The sequence below is a fragment of the Protopterus annectens genome, chromosome 1.part0 (assembly GCF_019279795.1).
Source record: "Protopterus annectens isolate FY-2018-M chromosome 1.part0, PAN1.0, whole genome shotgun sequence".
Lineage (NCBI taxonomy): Eukaryota > Metazoa > Chordata > Ceratodontiformes > Protopteridae > Protopterus > Protopterus annectens.
The window spans coordinates 781,231,342-781,255,814 of NC_056725.1; the positions used below are offsets into that span (position 1 = coordinate 781,231,342).

A 24,473-nucleotide genomic window follows, 5' to 3' on the forward strand; every position below is an offset into this window, starting at 1 on the left:
GTGGGATATCTTTAGTTTTAGTTTTTGGGGTTGGAATGAGGTTTAAAGTAGTCATGATAATAGCTACCTACAGTTTGGGATATTTAGGCTAGGCTATTAAGGGTCATATGGATCAGCAGCTTAAAACTGACCTGTGAACTTAAGAAGGATTAACTACCATTGCTACTTATGTTCATTCTTAATCCTTCCCTTTTTTCATCATTTGACATTGTGTATTTCTTTAAGAATGATCTGCCTTGCCTTCATACCACCACCTCTCTCCATGCTGGCTTTATTTTATTCTGTTGTAGCTTTGTCATATCTTTCTGATAACTTTTGCATGCTGGTTTTGTTGCTTTGTTGTGTCACAAGTCTAGTTGCGAATAAATTCTGACTGGATTACAATATATTATTTTATTTACATGGATGTCATGGGCTCATTTTCTTAGTCTGTTCTCATAGGATGTGTCGCTGGTTTACTATCACAATTCAGAAATGACCTTGTTTGTTTAATCATGTCATCAAAATATAATGTCGACTATCAAAATGATTTTACGTCCCAATTTCAAACCACGTTAAAAAGAATATTTGGTATTTGTGTTTTACAAACGTGGCTGTTGAACTGCACTTGCCGTTCAGATATTGGGATTACAGCTTCAGTAAGTTTACTTTTAATTTTACGACACTTTGAAACCATACATTTGATCTAACGCAATTCGGACAAGGTAACTTCTGGATTGTAATAGTAAACCTGTGTCACTCCCCCTTCATCGCTCTTCCCACTGTTCTTATAGGATGTGTCACTCCCCCTTCATCCCCCTTCCTGCTGTTCTCATAGGATGTCATTCCCCCTTCATCCCCCTTCCCACTGTTCTCATAGGATGTCACTCCCCATACCTCTCAAGTGTACCTCATTACAAGGAATGTACCTCATTTGAGGTCTAAAAAAGTTCATATTCCTCAAAGTTCCTCAAAGTTCCACATTGAAAGAGTCTGTCACACATTCAGTGTTAGGAATTTTTTTAAGTGAAATCCATGGTAAGCAGAAATTAATCATACTAATTCATTAAAGGATCTTCTTTATATGTAAAAGCAGCATATTTTAACCATCCTATGACCTTCCTAGCTGAAGTTGTTAGTAAGCCATTAGTATATGTTCCACATTTTGCCCATTTGTTCCACATTATGAAGGCAAGTGTTCCTCATTTTGGAGATGGAAGGTTGAGAGCTATGTCACTCCCTCTTCATCCTTCATTCCCCTTCCCACTGTTCTCATAGGATGTCACTCCCCCTTCATCCCCCTTCCTACTATTTTCATAGGATGTCAATCCCACTTCATCTCCCTTCCTGCTGTTCTCATAGGATGTCACTCCCCCTTCATCCCCTTCTCACTGTTCTCATAGGATGTGTCACTCCTCCTTCATCCTCCTTCCTGCTGTTTTCATAGGATGTCACTCCCCCTTCATCCCCCTTCCCACTGTTCTCATAGGATGTGTCACTCCCCCTTCATCCTCCTTCCTGCTGTTCTCATAGGATGTGTCACTCCTCCTTCATCCTCCTTACTGCTGTTCTCATAGGATGTGTCACTCCCCCTTCATCCCCCTTCCCACTGTTCTCATAGGATGTCAATCCCCCTTCATCCCCCTTCCTGCTGTTCTCATAGGATGTCACTCCCCCTTCATCCCCCTTCCCACTGTTCCCATAGGATGTGTCACTCCCCCTTCATCCTCCTTCCTGCTGTTCTCATAGGATGTGTCACTCCCCCTTCATCCTCCTTCCTGCTGTTCTCATGGGATGTGCCACTCCCCCTTCATCCTCCTTCCTGCTGTTCTCATAGGATGTCACTCCCCCTTCATCCTCCTTCCTGCTGTTCTCATAGGATGTGTCACTCCCCCTTCATCCTCCTTCCTGCTGTTCTCATGGGATGTGTCACTCCTCCTTCATCCTCCTTCCTGCTGTTCTCATAGGATGTGTCACTCCCCCTTCATCCTCCTTCCTGCTGTTCTCATAGGATGTGTCACTCCCCCTTCATCCTCCTTCCTGCTGTTCTCATAGGATGTGTCACTCCCCCTTCATCCTCCTTCCTGCTGTTCTCATGGGATGTGTCACTCCCCCTTCATCCTCCTTCCTGCTGTTCTCATAGGATGTGTCACTCCCCCTTCATCCTCCTTCCTGCTGTTCTCATAGGATGTGTCACTCCCCCTTCATCCTCCTTCCTGCTGTTCTCATAGGATGTGTCACTCCCCCTTCATCCTCCTTCCTGCTGTTCTCATAGGATGTGTCACCCCCCCTTCATCCTCCTACCTGCTGTTCTCATAGGATGTGTCACTCCCCCTTCATCCTCCTTCCTGCTGTTCTCATAGGATGTGTCACTCCCCCTTCATCCTCCTTCCTGCTGTTCTCATAGGATGTGTCACTCCCCCTTCATCCTCCTTCCTGCTGTTCTCATAGGATGTGTCACTCCCCCTTCATCCTCCTTCCTGCTGTTCTCATAGGATGTGTCACTCCCCCTTCATCCTCCTTCCTGCTGTTCTCATAGGATGTGTCACTCCCCCTTCATCCTCCTTCCTGCTGTTCTCATAGGATGTGTCACTCCCCCTTCATCCTCCTTCCTGCTGTTCTCATAGGATGTGTCACTCCCCCTTCATCCCTCTTACCTGTTCCCCTTTCCCTCTTCATCATGCATAAATATAGTTTGCCTGTTTATAACCCACATGAAATTCAAAAACTTTCTAGATTTTTGTAACATATGCTTCTCTTTGCTGTCTCTATAAACATAATTCTATTTTTGTTGTCTTGTTTTATACTATTGAATGTTATACCCAGCCTGTATTATGGCTATTCTCATAACCTGGTAACATTACTTCAACTTATTTATGTGGAATGATCCCTGTCCACTTCAACAAAAAAAGCTTGAGCTTGTATTTGCAGACAGTTTAGCATTACTGGTCATTAACAACCTGCAATTATGTGCCACTTAAATTATTGTCTTATTATCTTCTGTGAGAGGCGGCATGCAGCTAGCATAGTAGATATGTGCTAAAGCCTGAGTTTTTTTCACATTTAATCAGATAAGTCACTACAGTGGTTCCCTCCTGGCACATTTGGCAATATTTCAGTGTTAGGTTAATTTCACACGTCCCAGTCAATGGTCTACAGATATTTGATATGGTTTGTGTCAAAAACTATGAAAAACTAAGTGTGATTTCTGACAAAAAACAACTAATTGCAAAAGTCACTGTTGTACATTAAAAGAGTTTTTAGCAGGAGACCCTCCACTCTCCTACTACTTATTTAAACTAACTCCAAGATCACTGAACCTCGGCTAAAAGGGAAAACACAGCAATTATTGACTTGTATTTCTCCTAATTGCACTTGCATTTTCATATTTCCAAGGACTGCACTCACAGTTCTCAAAATTACATTTGGATCCATTTTCAATTCTGATGTTTATTCTCCTTTCTTTCTGTCATAATTCAGTGCTTGTCAACTGTTTCAGCGGATTCCATGACACGCTATCTCCATTTATAGATAGTTTGGGATGAGGGATATTTAGATATACTTGCCATCACCCAAATACACCAGTGTAACTGCCCAGACTTTTACATTATCAGCTATAAGAATTACTTTCATATGACTGTTATCTGTCTAAATTAATGGCCTAAATGACAAAAAGGAAAACTTTCACATCAGGAAATTGCTTAGAAATTTGCAGGCCAATATTTGAATAGTTCATAGCACATATAGTATTAGAGAAGATCATTTTTTAATGGAAGGAGAAACTCTTTCATTATTTTGCTAAGGCGAGTCAGGATTGTTGTGGTACAGTTTCATTTCTTAACATGTCGGAGCAGATAAGCCACCAGGCTTGAATAGTACAAATAGTATTAAGCCAGTTTGAAATGCTAAGCATGAATTTCTATGATTTCTTATGATCTGTCATTATTTTTGTTTTATTTGTTCTGTATTTTAGATGCATTTAAATTCTGGGATGGTATCTATATATTTATTAATTATCTTAAACTCTCCGAATTTGTTGAAGATAATCGATAAATACAAAAACACACTTCAAGAATTGCTAACTTTCTAAGCATGAAGTACCACAAAAACAGAGCAGGTGCTAAGCTTTCGTTCTTTTAATGGTGTAAAGAACTTCTTCAGAATGTACAATTACGTCAGAACAACAAATATATATACACACATATGTCACTGAAAAAGGTGTGCCAATAATGTGATGATCCAATAAAGAGTAATGCTTAGATTGTAATATAGAACTGAGTCGTTGGAATCAAAATAACATTTATAAACAAAGCCGTAACCATGGAGGCTAATATATTGACGGGCAGACAGAGCACTTATACATTATAGGTATCAGTTATACTAGGTTGACAGAAGCTGGTATAGTGTCTTAAAATCACATGGAGTACACTTTTGTGATAACATTATCTAATGTGTGTTACTGTGAATAAAAATATATACATATGTGATTAGTGCCTCCATCTGAGAGCGCATTTGACATTCAACATTTCGTTCAGTCCTCATGGGGCCTCAGCGTTCAGTCTAAGATGCCAGCGAAGTTCGTTGACTTCGAGTAAAATATTAGTATCTCCCATGAACATATCTACAAAATCCAGTACCAGGAATTTAAAATGTGAGAAGTTATGGCACTCTAGGTTATGTTTCATTAATGCATTCTTCATGACTTTATTTCATAGAGCTGCACAGTGTTCTTTAATATGTGACGAGAACTTGCGTGTTGTTTTTCCTATATAGAATCCAGGGCATGACATGCAGACAGCAGCATAAACTACGTTTGTGGTTTTACAATTAAAGTGTCTAGAAAAATGTACTTTGAAGTTATTATGCACAAATCTATAGGTATTCCCAGCTAGAATGAAGTTACAAGCAACACACGTGCCACAAGGAAAGGTGCCAACAGTACTAATACCAGTATTAACATCAATGTTATCTGTGGGGTTAAAAGGAGGGTCCCTGTTCTCAAAAGAACACCGTAATGATCTTGTTTTTTTGTATGCAAATAATGGATAAGGGCCAAGTGCTGTGGATGTTTCTTGGCTGTTTGTAACAATATCCCAGTTATCTGATAGAATTCTTTTGATTTCATTAGAATAATTATCTGGACTTTGAAAGTATGCACCCATTATTTATGAAGAAAATATTAGCAAGGGGCCAGTTTATATGTATTTCCAGAATTACTAGTGATGATAGTGAATTTATTGCTGAATGTAATGTGCTTAAAAACATGTTGTTGTCTAGGAATTACCCTGCACCACTGTTAGACTCTGTCATTACGGATGTTACTACCTCCAGACATTCAAAATTCCCTCCCATTATTTTGAATGAGTTCATTTCTAAAAATACATCTACTGACACTAATACAGCTACACATGGTCATGCAGTCCCGTCTTTCTCCACCAACCCTTCACTACTCCAGAATACTCATGAATCTCTTTCATCTGAAACACTACACCATCTGCAGGTTAATGAAGTATCAAGAACTGGTTCATTTTTTAAGTCCTCTTCCACTCAGCATACTACCACTGACCAAGCCCCTTCACTCACAGTTAAGAATACCATTGGTCCACAATCCAATGGAGGCTAGTACAAGTTCACAACTTACCAAATAAAAAGCACCAGTGGAGGAAATAAAGCCCGGTCTTTTCTTTTAAGTCCAGTTTAATATCGAAAGAAACGACAAGCCACTGCAGCACAACAAAAAACTAACAAAATACGAACTTCAAGGCACATTAACGCTATGTCTCCACACTTGCGTTTTCGTTTGATACACTTCCTCAGATGTGAATGGATACTTATTACAAATACACCTCACTTTATATATATGCACTAATTAAACAATTTAATTTGTTCTACTTTAATTAATAGCCATTAATAACCTCAGTTCATATCAGTTACAACATTTAAAAGTACATAACAATTCATCCATTTTTCTCTAAAAAACACTTACATTTTTAAAAACATTAATAAATTAAATTAAATATACTCATCTCCACATTTTATTGTTTAATTCCTCAATATTATTAAGTATTAAATGTCAAATACATAAATAAAAAACTACTTTTAAACTCCATTAAAAAATGCATTTAAAATATGCATTTAAATGTATTGTGTTATAGCACCATCTAGAGGTAAAAATAAATATTTTATTCTATAAGATGCTTAATGAAGCTTTCAGCTGTTTGGAACTGATATATTTTACTTTTTTAAAAAAACCTTTCTTTTCCAAATATTAAAAATTACATAAATTACCAGGAAAAGCTTGTTACATTGCAAACATTACCATCAAGTAAGTGGAAAACTTTAGAATTTTCACTCATAATTTGGCTGCCCTCATCTTAAGCACTGGGGCCAAAGACACTGTATTATTCAAACCAGGTGGGTTGTAGGACTCTAAATAGAGTTGCCATAACAACTCTTTATATTCTATAGTGTCCTCCCAAGGTCCACCTCTAACATCTTTATTTACAACCTCTAACACAAAAAAGGAGAAAACTGCCTCCACACATTTCATTTTGTGTCTGAAAAGAGCATTATTGATACAATTAGTTTTCATGTCGTAGTTATGCTCATATATTCTGTTTTTTAACCTCCTTTCCGATTTACCGACATAAAATGCTTCACATTTTTTACACAAACTCAAATAGACTATACCACTGGTTTGACAGTTTGCATAGTGACTGCTTTGAATCAATATGTCCCTACTACTGATGTACACTGTGTCCTTGGCACATATAAAGGAGTATTGAGAGCAACTTCCACATTTAAATGTGCCAACTCTCCCCTTCCTCGTTCTATCCCCCTTTATTTTGACCTCAAAAAAATTCTTATGGTTTTTACCTTTCCTGTAAGTACATTTTAAAGGGTGTTTAAACAAACAATTCAGGTCCGAAATTTCACCAAATTTTTGCCATTCACTTTCTAACAAGTTTCTAATTATACTTGCCTCACCACTATAATCCAATACAAAGTTGTTATACCCCTCAAATTGGTCGTTTTTGTTCTTAACCTTCTGCCATTCATCTTTTCCTAAAATAGGCTGGTATTTATCCAACCTTCCTTTCACAACCTCATCCTCAATTTCCTTAATTAAACTATCAGGGTAGCCTCTATCTAAAAACATTTTGCGTAATCTTCCACATTCCTCTTCAAAATCCATCTCTCTAGAGGTCATTCTGCTACCCCTGACATATTGTCCCTTTATTATACCCTTCTTGTGGTGGTGAGCATGGGCACTATCATATGCTAGAAATGAATTAGAATAACTTTCCTTTCTAAACACCTTGGAATAAAAGTCCCTCTCTCCTTTTCCCACAAAAATGTCCAAGTATTTTAAACTTTCTTTGCTCTTTGAATTGGTAAAGGAGAGAAAGTTTGTGGTTTTAGATATATAATCAATGAAAGATATAAATTCTGCGTCAGAACCAACCTATAAAAGACAGATATCATCTAGGAATCGCTTATAAAGCTTCCAACAAACCTTGTATTGAGAATTTAAAATATATTTATGTTCCCAGGCTGCCAATGTGATATTTGCATATACGGGTGCACAACGGGCACCCATAGCCACTCCCTTGATCTGCTTAAAAAACTCTCCTTCATAATGCAAGTAGTTGCTGTTCAGGACCAAATCCATTAAAGTCAGAACCAAACAAAAATCATTATGGGAAAATTTTCCATAATTAATCAAGGCCTCCTCAAACCACTCTAAACCTTCCTTGTAGGGGATGGACGAAAAAAGATCAACTATGTCCAATGTAATAAAGGTTATATTTTCATCAAAGAGTTCCTTCTTTAGGTTCCGCAACAAATCCCAAGAGTCCTTTACTATACCTACGCCCTCATTCAATACTTCTTTTAATTTATTATCTAACCATTTAGCTATGGGTGCTGTCATAGAATCTTCTGATGACACTATTGGTCTCATAGGTGGGTTGATAACATTCTTATGAACCTTCGGTACACCAAATATATTCGGAACTTTGGGTTTTTCCACATACAAATATCTGTATGTGTTCACATCTATTGACCCTTCTAGTAATAGATCATTCAATGCAACAAACACTTTTTTGTTGCCGATATTTATTTCATTTAAAGAGGATCTCATGTAACGCTCTTCATTTTCTAACACCTCTAACATTTTAGCTTCGTAGTATACTTGATCCATAATAATGGTTCCCCCTCCTTTGTCCGGTTTGAGTATTCTTATTGAGGGGTCTCGGGATAATTGCTGTAATAAATCTTTTTCATCCTTAGGTTGAGTCCCACCCAATTTTTGGATAATTCCTTCCTGATTTTTTTCTCCATCATTACTTCAAAGTTTTTTAATTGCTGGTTTAAAGGTGGATTAAAAATACTTCTTTTCTTTAAGGCACTCATACTAGTGCTACTCTCACTTTGTCCTTGAAACATAAGATCTAGGTTTTTCTTTCTTAAAAACAATTTTAAATCTATCAACACTTTACTAAGGTCGGCCTTTCTATTTGGGACAAATTTCAAACCCTTAGTAAATAATTGAAAGAAAACCTCAGTAATTTCCAGACCACTATAATTATAAATACTATAGTCATTTTGTTTCCATACCACTCCTTCATTTATTATCCGTTTCCCCAAGGGTTCACACCCCTCACCCCTCATACCATACATTACCATTGTTTGTAGGCCCTGTTCCTGTACTGGTACTGTTGTTTCTGCCCCCCCCCCCTGATAGTTTTTTTGAAAATTCTTCTGGTAATTGTTCCTAATTCTTTCGGACCTTCTTAATTCTGGAAACCCCTGACCATCACTAATTTCCCCATTGTCCATCCTTTCATCAAAATTTATCTCCTCATTCATATTGTCCTGATTATAAGCAATGTTGTAATTTTGGGGAAAAAAATCCCTGGGTTTTGGATAGTTTGTTTTTTCTTTGTATTCCAAAATATCCCTATCCAATTTCCTACATTTTCTCTCATATACATTACACATACTTTTCTCAATACTTTTCAGTGTTGTCTGGTATTTAATCTAGTTTTCCTTTTTTGTGTTAGAGGATGTAAATAAAGATGTTAGAGGTGGACCTTGGGAGGACACTATAGAATATAAAGAGTTGTTATGGCAACTCTATTTAGAGTCCTACAACCCACCTGGTTTGAATAATACAGTGTTTTTGCCCCCAGTGCTTAAGATGAGGGCAGCCAAATTATGAGTGAAAATTGTAAAGCTTTCCACTTACTTGATGGTAATGTTTGCAATGTAACAAGCTTTTCCTGGTAATTTATATAATTTGTAATATTTGGAAAAGAAATGTTTTTTAAAAAAAGTAAAATATATCAGTTCCAAACAGCTGAAAGCTTCATTAAGCATCTTATAGAATAAAATATTTCTTTTTACCTCTAGATGGTGCTATAACACAATACATTTTAAATGCATATTTTAAATGCATCTTTTAATGGAGTTTAAAAGTAGTTTTTTATTTATGTATTTGACATTTAATACTTAATAATATTGAGGGATTAAACAATAAAATGTGGAGATGAGTATGTTTAATTTAATTTATTAATGTTTTTTAAAATGTAAGTGTTTTTTAGAGAAAAATGGATGAATTGTTATGTACTTTCAAATGTTGTAACTGATATGAACTGAGGTTATTAATGGCTATTAATTAAAGTAGAACAAATTAAATTGTTTAATTAGTGCATATATATAAAGTGAGGTGTATTTGTAATAAGTATCCATTCACATCTGAGGAAGTATATCAAACGAAAATGCAAGTGTGGAGACATAGCGTTAATGTGCCTTGAAGTTCGTATTTTGTTGTTTTTTTGTTGTGCTGCAGTGGCTTGTCGTTTTTTTCGATATTAAACTGGACTTAAAAGAAAAGACTGGGCTTTATTTCCTCCACTGGTGCTTTTTATTTGGTAAGTTGTGAACTTGTACTAGCCTCCATTGGATTGTGGACCAATGGTATTCTTAACTGTGAGTGAAGGGGCGTGGTCAGTGGTAGTATGCTGAGTGGAAGAGAACTTAAAAAATGAACCAATTCTTGATACTTCGTTAACCTGCAGATGGTGTAGTGTTTCAGATGAGAGAGATTCATGAGTGTTCTGGAGTAGTGAAGGGTTGGTGGAGAAAGACGGGACTGCATGACCATGTGTAGTTGTATTAGTGTCAGTAGATGTATTTTTAGAAATGAACCCATTCAAAATAATGGGAGGGAATTTTGAATGTCTGGAGGTCGTAACATCCGTAATGACAGAGTCTAGCAGTGGTGCAGGGTAATTCCTAGACAACAACATGTTTTTAAGTACATTACATTCAGCAATAAATTCACTATCATCACTAGTAATTCTTGAAATACGTATAAACTGTCCCCTTGCTAAATTTTTCTTCATAAATAATGGGTGCATACTTTCAAAGTCCAGATAATTATTCTAATGGAATCAAAAGAATTCTATCAGATAACTGGGATATTGTTACAAACAGCCAAGAAACATCTACAGCACTTGGCCCTTATCCATTATTTGCATACAAAAAAACAAGATCATTACGCTGTTCTTTTGAGAACAGGGACCCTCCTTTTAACCCTACAGATAACAATGATGTTAATACTGGTATTAGTACTGTTGGCACTTTTCCTTGTGGCACGTGTGTTGCTTGTAACTTCATTCTAGCTGGGAATACCTATAGATTTGTGCATAATAACTTCAAAGTACATTTTTCTAGACACTTTAATTGCAAAACCACGAACGTAGTTTATGCTGCTGTCTGCATGTCATGCCCTGGATTCTATATAGGAAAAACGACACGCAAGTTCTCGTCACGTATTAAAGAACACTGTGCAGCTCTACGAAATAAAGACATGAAGAATGCATTAATGAAACATAGCCTAGAGTGCCATAACTTCTCACATTTTAAATTCCTGGTACTGGATTTTGTAGATATGTTCATGGGAGATGCTAATACTTTACTCGAAGTCAAAGAACTTCGCTAGCAGCTTAGACTGAATGCTGAGGCCCCCCCAGGACTGAACGAAATGCTGAATGTCAAATGCGCTCTCAGATGGAGGCGCTAATCACATATGTATATATTTTTATTCACAGTAACAAGCATTAGATACTGTCATCACAAAAGTGTACTCCATGTGATTTTAAGACACTATACCAGCTTCTGTCAACCTAGTATAACTGATACCTATAATGTATAAGTGCTTTGTCTGCCTGTCAATATATTAGCCTCCATGGTTACGGCTTTGTTTATAAATGTTATTTTGACTCCAACCACTCAGTTCTATATTACAATCTAAGCATTACTCTTTATTGGATCATCACATTATTGGCACACCTTTTTCAGTGACATATGTGTGTATATATATTTGTTGTTCTGACGTAATTGTACATTCTGAAGAAGTTCTTTACACCATTAAAAGAACGAAAGCTTAGCACCTGCTCCGTTTTTGTGGTACTTCATGCTTAGAAAGTTAGCAATTCTTGAAGTGTGTTTTTGTATTTATATATTTATATTTGTATTTATTTATTACATTTGTATTTAAAACTGTATGGAGCTATATATTTAAATTAAAATCTAATTATTTATTGTTCCTGTGAATCATGTGATTGACTGGTGTTTTATATAAAAATTGAGAGAAGCTGCTGTTAGTACAAATCACTGGCAAAGAGTTTTTTTAACTTGAAAGCTTTGCCATATTATTTTGCTGCTATTTAACTTATTTGGACATTGAGCTTCTGGCTTTTTTACTTGTTTTCTATTCATGTAACTGTGGTCAAAGAAGGATTTGTTTCAGTTATGTGATCTATTACTGGAGATATTGCAGTCCTATGTTTGGGTCATGGCAATAAGTTCTCATGTCACTCCTTTAAAAGGAAGCTAGCAAACTCTGAGAAGCATTTTGAGTTGCAAATCTGGCAAAAGACTGAAACATAGACCTTATCTATGAGTTAGACAGTCCTAGGGCTAAATGGCATTTATTATACTAATGGGGATGTATTTAAAGAGCTGTGTGAGTTCGTTCTTCTTTCTGTCTCTTAGATAAATATCCATGGCAGAATTAACTATTACACATTTAAAGCATCTTAATACAATGCAGTTGTTAATTAAAACACCTCTATTCTCAGGTTCTTATCTGTCTAGAGCTCTCACTTTCTTGAACTTTCTTCTTTTGTCACTGTACACATTGACATGATCTTGGAGAATTGCTTTTTTATTGTGGTGTTAAAAATATGTCCTGTTAATAACACTTTGGATACTAATCCAGAATGCATAGAAGTAGCTATCAAAGCTTTTGTGATTGCAGAATCTGAAAGGTAGCTACATTTAGAACTAGGAAATGTCACATTGAAATGAAAATGCCATTTGATATAATATAACATACAGAAGGGTAGAATGAGCATGACGTCTCTATCTAGTCTCACTTTAGAAGAGTTGCTTGTTGGAATATGTGACATTCTTCAAGTTAAATGACATTCCTCATCTTGGAATATGCAGAGATCCAGCTGATATTATGTAATTAGGTGCTGAGTTGAGACTTATGAAATATTAAATCAGTGGTAGACTCAGAGGCCTGTCTGAGGAAGCCTATCAATGTGAAAGCGCTAACCTTCGTTCTACTTATAGACCAATAAAGATTTCATGGGATTATCTTTGAGTCGTTCCTGCAGTCGTTGGACTTTCATCTACATTAAGTTGTTTCGGATTTTTGTCAGCTCCTACAGCCTTAAAGTATTCCTTAACTAAAACTTCAGTCAAACTTCAGTCTCATCTTTCTAATCCCCTCTGCTTTACACCAAAGCATACTGCATACTGCTAATTAATGAAATGCGCAAGATCTCTGCAATGGATCGCTCACTTTGCCAATTTACTTTCTTTTTTCTAAATCACCTTGCTCTTTCCTTATCTCCCATTTACATCCATTTGTTATTTGTATGTAGTGTATTGATTTTATTGATTATAACCTTTATGTCAGTTATATGTTTTTATACACTTTACTTTCCTGATACACTCTTGATAAATATGTGATGCTCTGTTTTATCAATGCAGATTGTATTTTTCTACTATTATAACCTTTCATCACAAATTTCTTCATATCCTTTATTTAACTACTTTTGCTCCATCACAGTTGATCACCAGCTGCTTCCAGTGCCATTCTTTAATTGCTGGGTCTGAACACCCCCCCCCCATCCTCCCTTGCACTTGCTCTAACAATGTTTGGGGATGGAGAGGAGAGTGAAGCACCCTTCAGCAGTAGCATACTACCGCCAAGAGAGGGTCTTAGATGGATGCCCTACTCCTGCTCTCAGACAGAAACACTATGAGGGTACCTTGTGACCTGGGCATCAGCACTGGACTGCCCCTAATTTCTTCAAATGGCTGACATCAGCAGAATTCCCTATACCCCATACACTGTCAGGCAGCACCAAACATTTCATTCCCCAGTCATTGCGAGGGAAATTAAGTTGTGCATATGTGTGCCAAGTATGCTCTCCTCCCTCATCCCACCAGGATTAGCATGCCTATCCTCCCTGTCTGTACCCTCAAGTGTCCAAACTGCCATTCAAGCTGGGATTGCCTAGACAGTCATCATGGTTTTAGCCGTCTGTGTGACCACTGCAGGCTTATTTGGTTATATCCTTCTGCTGTTTGTATGACTTGTATTTGCCCCTTGATGAGTCTGAAATTGATCCATATGGATCAGTGCTCTACCCTAGTGAACAAATTAAAAATAAAAAGATTTTCAATTAAAACTCAGTTTCATTCCTGAAAGGTCTCACTTACTCCCAAAATTAAATAGATAAAATATACATGATGTGAGCAGTGACAGCAAATTACTAGGTCTAATTGTAGTGAAATCCAGTCCAGTTTTACAGAAAGGAGTCTTCTTCCATCACAAGCCATTCTGTGTGCTATATCAAAAGACAAATGGTTGAATATCATATATATAATGTGGAAAACAGTGATATCGGCCTTAGCTGTAAGTGAAAAAGTCACTCCAAAGCAGTTGATCACCAAGCATATGTTCAGAAAGTAGACAGATGTGGTTATTTGTCAAATGTTTACATAAATGCCACTAATAATATCTTGGCCAAAGAGCAGTCATCCTTCAGGATAACTCTCATACCTTTTTATAATCTATGAGATTAAAACTAATATAACATATACTTTGCTTCTAAAATAGTAAAACTAGAATCTGTTGCTCTAAATCTGGTTTATTAGGAGCAGAGCTAGGAGGTGCTGTGTTCATACAATGAAGTCCAACAGATGAGAGAAATCGTTTACAGCTACAGAACTTGCATTAGGCATGGACATTTCACTTACAAGAAAACTGTGTCTCCTAGGAATCTTCCACCTAGAATTTCAAGCAATATTGAGGATGCAATCAGTATACAGGTGTTATAAGGTCTTTTTTTACTGCAGAAATCATTGGAACAGTCAGTCATTCCCAAGCTTAATGAACAAGACTTTGATTGGGATCCAAGCAAATCTAACCCACAGCAGACTGAAGACAGCTTATCTACCCCTCCTGTCAGAGGAGTAAGGTGACTGTTGCAATTTTTAGAAAATCCGTTTTTAGTCTTCACAGATGGATGAGTGTTCTTGCAGTCAAATCTTGCACTCAGTGCATATGAACCTCTTTTCTCTGTCATGATCATGTGAGTATCATGACATCTATGTCCAAAACACACTCCAAAATATGAAAAAATACCAACGATACTAGAACATTAGCAGTCCAAATGTGCAAAAGTTTTCTTTAATTCTGGTACCTCGGCCTTCGCCTTCTCATGGAATACATTTGTAATTCAAACAGCAACCCTTTTATAACACATCTTCAAAACATTAGCATAAATAATTGATTCAATGAAACAATTAAACATTTTAAATCAAATGCTTTAAACAAACCCTGCTTTTTCTAACAATACTTTTACTCATATGAAGTTTCTAACTTCACCTTCGAAATTTCAAACTTCCTATTTGTAAAATATGTATGATGTATCAAATATGTTAAATATTAATTTATCTTCCATGACATTAACCTTTATACTTAATTTATAATACAAAAATTGTATAAAAATATATGATAATTATATTTGATACACTCCTAACCATCTCACATCTAATATGTCTGAACATAGCTGTTTACTTTATATGTTATAGTATTAAACTTTGATTTTACACTTCCAAATTCATCCCATTTGGAAAAAGAGTATGATAATTTAAAATAAATCTAGACTCCATTTCCAATAATTTGTTGTGAAAACCTACATTATCATCACCAAAAACCTTGGGTTTCCCCCTTTTGTTGTGTTCTAGTATCGTTGGTATCATGACATCTATGGTCAGATGTGGCTCAGATTTGCTTGTAAGCCAGTCAAAGTCTTATTTTGTTTGTCCTGAAATCCACGTCCCTGGATTACAGACAGGATATCATAAGCTGCCTTACATGAGTGGATATTTGATATTCAAGCTTAATGAACAGAAATATGAACTGTTTGTCTGTCACTAGCACTAAACAAAAATAGTTATCTTTCATCCTCTCTGGAAAACATTTACAATAAAATTCTGTCCATTTTTGCTGGGACAATGGGAAAAAGGGTAGGATGGAAGGTGGCGTGACATTTGTATGTTGCAACACTATTCACTTAATTATTTATTTATTGACATTTGGTGACCAGGAAAGTCCAACTGGACCAGAAGTAACCATGTTGGGTGGAGGCCCAAGGAGAAAAGCTCTGATACATAACATTAGAAATAACACAATATTTAGTAACACATTACATTCAAAAACAGTTTAACATTGAATAAGCATGAAAAAAAACAGTAATTACTGGTTACATTTTACAATAAACAGTAAAAAGTGTCAAAATATTAATGACCATAAAATAAGGATGAAATTACATAGCAGGGGTAAAGTAAGGCTTTTAAATAAATGAAAGAGAACAGAGGTAAAAGGGAGGTATGATTAGCATATGAAAGGGGCAGTAGATATTGCAGTGGTACCAGAAAGGGGTAGTTCACTGCGATACTAGGAAGAGTAACCACAGCACAGGGATAATGAGAGAGAAAAAGGCACCTGGGGCAGAAAACGTGGTTGATGATAGAATTACTGTGGGGGCGGGAAAAGGTAAAGAAGTCAGTGAGGTAAGGGGAGAGCTAAAAGAGCCAGCAACACACTAATAACTACACGAGTGGCTGGTGCATGGCTGTACCACATCAACGAGACAACAAAAGAAAGGCCAGCACTCCAGTCCTCCAGTGTAGCCTTCTGGCAAAAAGATTTATTATTCCATAAAGGCTAGATAAAGACGTAATCAAGTGGGGTCATATCGGTTTTGGCAAAAGCCTTCTTCAGTAACCACACCACAGAAAATAGTATGAAAAACTGTCAACACACATACATTTATACTCAATGTAGCAGTGCCCTCTAGTGGATAAAAATATATTACATAACTAAATAAAAATTAATATATGACAAAATGACTATATATCACAAAATATCTGTAGGTACAAGAATCCAATAAAGAATGTATAAATGATGATCCATTTAAAAGTAATTCAAAATTGGTCATTCAACCCAGGTGAAAATAGAGCTCTCAATTTAACAATCCACATTTTTTCTTTATTAGTTAGTAACTTATGTAATGCATGAATCTCATTACTCCTAAACCTGATACGGTCAATGACCACGAAGCTAAAGATCTCTGTGGGATGTTTAAGCAATGCCCACATGGATGACAACCCACCAAAAGTTGCCCAGTTACTGTTGTTTGAGCAGAGGGATTAGAAGGATAATTGTGCACCCTTTTGTAATGACTTAATAGCGATCCCAATGACTGTCCCTCATGAAAAGAATAAGAACACCGATCCTTGATGTAATTATTCAATATGTTATCTGACTGTAATAAATACCAATGTCTTTGTATGATATTATTTTCAAAATGAGGTTCTTAAAGATTTACATTTGAATTTAAGTAAGCATAATATTATTAAGGATAATCTTAATCAACAAGAAAGGTCATGTGTTGAACATCTTATAAATAATCATGATATTGTTATTTTGCTGACGGACAAGGGTCGGGCAGTGGTGATTCAGAACTGGGTGGATTATGAAGCAGTGGCAGAGCGACAACTATCTAATAAACTTCATTATATGGCAATGTCTATTGACCCAACCAGTAAGTTTAAACATGACATTGATACATTTTTGAATCTAGCAGAAGAGGAGGGTATCATTACTCATGATACCTGTTATCATCTCAAGGTCAATCACCCTAGACAACAATATATTTATTTTTTGCCTAAAATCCATAAAGACCCCAATAGACAGCCTGGTCGACTAATTGTCTCTGACAGAGGATCCTTGACTGAGCCCTTGTCGGAGTTTCTTTTATTTTAAAGACAAATGCTTCTGGCAGATCCAAGGCACAGCTATGGGGGCCTCTTTTGCCCCTATATATGCGGACTTGTTCATGGCTTATGTGGAGGAACAATTGATTTATGATATCAATCATAATATCTTGATGAATGAATTAGATATTTGGAGGAGATATCTTGATGACTGTTGGTTGGTGTGGAAAGTGGATGAGGCATTTTTGTTTGAGTTTTTGGAATATTTCAATTCCAACAAATGGGGTGTAGAATTTAAGTTAACTTATAATAGATCGGAAATCACTTTCCTGGATGTGTCAATTAAGAGAACTGAGTCAGACACTTTGGAGCATGAGGTATTTAGAAAGTTTCCTCAGTTCAACACCCTACTTCATGCCACAAGCTTCCACCCACAACATGTCATCAGGAATATCCCCAAATCGCAATTTCTTCATATCAGGAGAATTTGCTCTGATTCCTCCACGTATGCCTACCATCGACAAGAGTTAACAGCCAGATTCAAGAGCAGGGGATATCAAGCAGGTGACATCACTAGGGCCAGTCAGTTTGCAAATCAACAAGATAGAACACAGTTGCTATCATGTCATTCTAAGTCTACAGACCAATCTCAGAAGCTTATATTGGTCACTAAATATGGCAGAAACATCAGGAGCTTCATGAATATCATTCAAAGACATTGGTATTTATTACAATCAGATAACACATTTAATAATTACATCAAGGATCGGTATTCGTATTCTTTTCGTAAGGGGAGGTAATTGGGATCACTATTTAGTCATTACAAAAGGGTGCACAATTATCCTTCTAATCCCCCTGCTCAAACAACAGTAACTGGGCAACGTTTGGTGGGTTGTCATCCATGTGGGCATTGCTTATACTGTCCGAGGGTGTTTAAGTCAGACAGTTTCACTTCTCACAACTCTCCACATGTTTATAATGTTTCTTTTTTTGCCAACTGCAGTACCAGTTGGGTTATTTATTTAGCCCAATGTAGCTGTCAGGCATTTTATGTAGGACAGATTTCCTGTCCCTTTAAATTAAGGGTTGGTGAACATTTAAGTGATATCAGAAATAAAACAGTTTTGAGTTTTTTATATAAACATACACGTAAACATCCCACAGGGATTTTTAGCTTCATGGTCATTGACCATATCAGGTTTAGGAGTAATGAGGTTCATGGATTACATGAGTTACTAACTTGTTGTTGTTGTTGTGTCTTTCAGCTTTTCCCAGTTAGGGATCACCACAGCGGAACTCCAGTCCGCTAATGATTGGCAGTAGATTTTTACGTGCCGAGTTGCCAGCTCTGACGCACAACCTTCAACGAAGGTATGCCCATTCACGCATATCTCCACACAGAAGACGCTTTAGCAGAGAATCGAACAGGACAACGTCTTACTGGGAGGTGACAACCCTACCGCAGCACCACCACCGCAGTCACATGAGTTACTAACTAATAAAGAAAAAAATGTGGATTGTTAAATTGGGAGATCTATTTTCACCTGGGTTGAATGACCAATTTTGCATCATTTATACATCCTTTATTGGATTCTTGTACATACATATATTTTGTGATATATAGTCATTTTGTCATATATTCATTTTTGTTATTTAGTTATGTAATATATTTTTATCCACTAGAGGGCGATGCAACATTGAGTATAAATGTATGTGTGTTGACAGTTTTTCAGACTATTTTCTGTGGTGTGGTTACTGAAGAAGGCTTTTGCCGAAACCGGTATGACCCCACTGGGTTACTTCTTTATTTAGCCTTTATGGAATAATAAATCTTTTTGCCAGAATGCTACACTGGAGGATTGGAGTGCTGGCTTTTCTTTTGTTGAGAGCTAAAAGAGGTCAGCCAAGATTAGAACAGTAAAACTATATTTTTATGGTGTGATGATAAAAGTGACTTGCACTAAGTCCATATGAGCCATCTCTCCTCTGTCATCATCATATGAATATCAGTCTTCCCCTCTCTTATGATTGAACTGTTTTCCTTCTGTAATGATTGCAGTTTTATAACACTGCAACAGGTCTTTGTTTTACTATGAGATATTTTGCTATTAATATTTACATATAATGGACAATATTAAAAAGCATATTAATCTGACTTAGGATAACATATAAAATAATAAATAAAGTAAATAAATAAATACATGGAAAAATACATTTATTTTCATGAAAAATATATATGTTATTAGAAAAAGTCTGAATTAAAGATGAAGTCATGCAGAAATATATTTCTTTTCTTTTCATGATAAAATTATCTTGGATGCTACAAAAAATGGATATAATTGTCTGATGTTCTGCAGTAGTTGTACATTTCAGTCCTGTGTACAATAACTACATGACAGGAATTATCATGTCCAGACAATTATCAACTAATACTAAAATTTAAAGTGACATCATCAGCAGGGAATTCCTTTCACAACTGAAAATTTGTCACTATAGCTTCAGACTCCATCTGTCATTAAAATCTCTGATATAGCATAAAGGCATGGAGACATAGCAGAGAATTGCATAAAGACATACTGAAGTATCAAAGCCAGTACAGAAGGGCAAGCTGCATTCTGTTTGGTACTGTTGTTCTTATTGTGAAAGGCGTAAGTCACATAACTTGTAAATACTGAGCCCTGAGTGATATAATTTTTATGAAAAGTTGGTCTGTCTACATTTTATAACAAAATTATGCTTTAAACTAAAACTCTACTAACCTCATTTTCCTTTTCATTTATGAGTTTCATTTCCTCCTCTTCTTCTTCATCTTCTTCCTCTTGATGAGTGTGATGCCTCTTCTGGAGGTAGGGATCATTATCATGATACCGCTTTCGCATTCTGTCTTCTTCCTCCTCCTCTTCCTCATTACTTTCTGGCTCATAATGATGATGGTGTTTCTTGTCATTCCATATGTTCTTTCCTAAATACTTTGAACCATGCCCACCATGTATTTGTGTCTTGGAATTCAGAATCTTCATTCCTTTTTCTTCGGTCTCAAACTGAGCTGTCTCTTCATCACTGGCATTCTCATCTACTCTTTTTCTAATGCTCCTTTGATTTTCATTCCTCTTTTTTTCTTCATTTTCCTCTTCTTCTTCATCTTCTTCCTCATCCTCTTCATCTTCTTTCCAATCATTGTGCCTTCCTGGGTGGCCTTGATGGTGGCCTTCATGAAAGCCTTCATGATGACCTCTTTCATCATCTTCAAAGCTGTCTTCTTCACTGTAATGCCTCTTGACCTCTCCATTCCTGTGGCTACCCCTTTCTTCTTCTTCTTCTCTGTCAATATGTTCAACTTCTTTGACTTTGTATGCATCATGTTCTTCTTCATCTTTGTGCTCTCGTCTTTTATTTGCTTCCAAATTATCCCTAGATTGCCTCATTCCATCTTTCTTCTCTTCATCTTTGTCAACCAGGACCTCCTTTGCTTCTTCTGTGATAACCTTGGTATCATCTTCTCCTTTCATTACTTTTTCTTCTTCTTTCTGCTTTTCCTCTATTTTTTCCTTCTCTTCTACTTCTTTTATGTCTTCATGCTCTCGCTTGTTGACCTCATCCTTTTTTTGCTCATCCTTTTTTATGGCATCTTTCTTTTCAGATTCTTTTGCCTTTTTGAAACGACCATCAAACTCTTCTTCGCTGCTTTTCTCACCATCTCCCTTCCACAGTTCCTGATCTTCACTGTGTTTGTTTTGTGGCGTTTCTGCAAAAGAAGATTTAGATACTAAGTATAAAAGTCCATCTTTCTACAAAATGAAATGTTACATAACTGTACATTTTAAGGCTGATATCAGGAGCCCAAAACTATATAAAAGAAGAAAAAACGAATTGTAATGCTTAGTCAGCCATGAGACACTTTTATGTAAAAGTAAGATCTGCTTATAAGACAATCAGACAAAATTACTTAAAAATTAATCCACTGAAAAATGAATACAGCACTCCAAAATATTTTTAAAGAGGTTTAATATACATTATGCATAACAGTATGACAGTCAGTAGTACAATCCTGCTAACTACAAACTGGTTTCACCATTTGGCATCTCCAGTGTAATTATAATTGCATTAACTACAAACCACTTTCTTTATTTAGCGTATTTGATGTGAAAGGTGATATGGGTGAAGCTATAGTGACTTAATGATAATGAAAATTTCAAACGTAGCATTCACGTGCACTCTGAATGTGAAATTATTTTGTAATAGCATTCCACATAGGGTGGAATTTAAAATGGTTATCTTATGCAAAGTGTAAACCATTTCCTCAGCAATATTTTGAATTTTTGCTATAGCTTTTCAGTATAGAATTAGAAGATAACTTATTCTGTTATAAGGACTAATGTTATCTTCAGTTTAAAGGTGCTCCCATGGGTCAACTTTTGCCTCACTTTACACAGACCCTTTTTATGAGCTTCCTGGAATCATTGTTGATTTATGGACAAGGGAAATCTTTATTCAATATTTAAATTCATTTTGGAATAGTTTATAATTCAGTATAGTGTATTCAACACTGTTTTTTTAGATGTTTCAACTGATTATGGGAGTGGATCTACTAATATCTATAGGAAACCATTTACTCTAAACTGAAATTTAAATGCTTTCAACCATCATCCTAAACATGTTATTAATGTATCCCGAAATCAGTAAACTTTAAATTGATGAGTTTGTGCAGTGATATGAATGAATCTGAGGAGGAAGCCAAGAAAATAGACAACAGATTTGACTTGGAAGGTACAGTAAACATATTATTAATCAAGCACACAATCTAGCATCAAGAGTAGATAGAAAGATACTCCTATAGTATGGTAAACAGGTGCAAAATAGTAATGTACAACAGTATCCTAGGTTAATTACTACATATTGTAATAGCACTTTTAAAATTTTGAAATTGCACTAGATTATTAATAAACATTGGAAAATTCTAAAGACTAATCCAGTTTTTCATGAATGTTGAACAGATTCTTATAAATCTGATGAACATTTAGCACAGCACAAAAAGTAAATTTTTAATGTATCAATGTATCAATTAAACAAAATCTCTTTGGATATATTGGCTATACAACATGTGGCAATTGTAATTATTGTAAATCTATCTGCAAAATAAAATATTTTATGAAAGGGAATCATCAGAAAACATATACAATCAGATAGTTGATTATGTATAATTCTGAGTGGTTCATATGTATGGCTGTATGCCATGGCAGTGCCTTCTAAATTAAAATGAAGAGACATCCAGGGTCTGGAAGTAGGGGATTGCAGTACTCCTCAGTGATATCAACTGTATCTCAGGCAGAAATACACTATGTAAAAATATGATGGAACATTAGAATGCTCATTTTACTTTTGCCGACATTGATAAGATGCATGCAGGCTGATTACTGATAGAACAAAATTATGAATTATTATATAAAAAGGACAGGATGTGGATAATTAATCTTGGTATTATGTACAAGCCAGGTCCGAATTAATAATTTAAAAATTTATTGGAAGCATTTTATATTGTTTGGGCATATTTACCTTGGGGGTAAATATTTATGTATTTATTTCAAGTGTTTTTTTCTTCTTCTTCCCAGTTAGAGGTTGCCACAGCAGATCACCTGTCCGCTCATGATTGGCAGTGGAGTTTTACAGTGTTGAGTTGCCAGCCCGGTGCCCAACCTTCCACAGAAGGCACACTCACACCTAGGGCCAATTTAGAGTGTCCAATCCACCTACAGCATATCTTTGGGATGTGGGAGGAAACCAGAGCACCCGGAGGAAACCCACGCAACCACAGGGAGGACATGCAGACTCTACACAGAAGGCACCCCAGCCGAGAATCAAACCGGAGAACCTTTTGCTGTGAGGCAGCAATGCTAACCGCTGCACCACCATGATTGCAAGCTTTTTTTTTTATTAATCTAATTAACTTATATTACATGGTTTACTTCTGCACACTTTTTCTCATGCACTTTTATGCAACCTCAAATATATCCAACAGATGGAGACAAATGATTACTTTACGTATCACTCCACATTTTCCTCAAAGTGTAACAAGTAATTTTGTTATGCATGTACAATTTTATGTACGTTTTATGCATTTAATGTATTATAAACTCAGATTTCATGTTTATTAAAAGCATTTACAGTGAGTATTTAATATGATAAATTATTTAATGTACATTTATATGTCTGAAAAGCTTTTATCTTTTAATAATTATTATGGTGGTGCATGAAGTGAATATGACATTGTTTCTTCCCTGTTTATGTGATTTATAATGAAATTTGATAAAAGGGCACTGATTGATGGTGCTTCAAGTCACACTGAACATACAAGTGGTGCAAGTGGGTTGTGGTTAGAGAGTTGCACTACTATTTGCTGTGCATAATGATTAAACCTGTTTAACAGCTTTTTGGGATGCTGGGCTCATGTTTGGTGGATTTATATATATATATATATATATATTTATATATACACACACACACATATATATATATATATATATATATATATAGCTAATGCTTTTATTTCATGAGTTTGCAGTTGTGTCTAGCATTTTTGTACAAAACCTGCTACATATGTAGTAAAAAGTAAAATGCTACAACAGAGCAGAACATATATGACATATCTACTCTCAATCAAAACATGTCTGTTTCAACACACATTTAATGTGTGCCTATTGTTTGAAGTATTTATTTTGTGTCAGCAAGCACAATTATAAACATTTCACCCAAAGACAGTAAAAGATATGCCTTCAAAAACACCAGTGTACCAATGCATGCATTTGTGTGTTTGGGCTAAAGGCACTGCCCCAGTCTGTACATAATATAATAAATTCTTAAATGTGTATATGATTGCTTGTCAAGCACAGAGTTTTTCTATAATTCTTGACTAGATCAGGTGCATGAAACCTGATCTGCTCAGCAATACTTTTACAACAATGAATATCCTGACATGTAAATTTTTTAGCAATAAGTGTCCTAGGTTGTGAATATGTTTCTTTTCTGAATGCCAATATTGCATTGCAAGCATTCATTCATTTCTAACACTGATGTTTTTCCTGTTCAGTTAATAGGAAGTAACAGTCCATGCTGGTGCACAGCAT

At 36.0% G+C, this 24,473-nt stretch overlaps 1 protein-coding gene across 2 annotated transcripts in view; it reads right to left on the reverse strand.

Moving 5' to 3' along the window:
• The window catches only part of LOC122794531 (cilia- and flagella-associated protein 251-like), a 325,579-nt gene that overhangs the window by 29,167 nt on the left and 271,939 nt on the right, over positions 1-24,473 (reverse strand). For both annotated transcript variants that reach the window (XM_044063015.1, XM_044063007.1), the window contains one exon: positions 20,112-21,097. In XM_044063015.1, coding sequence (XP_043918950.1) covers positions 20,112-21,097 — 986 coding nt within the window. The remainder of the gene's footprint in view (positions 1-20,111; positions 21,098-24,473) is intronic.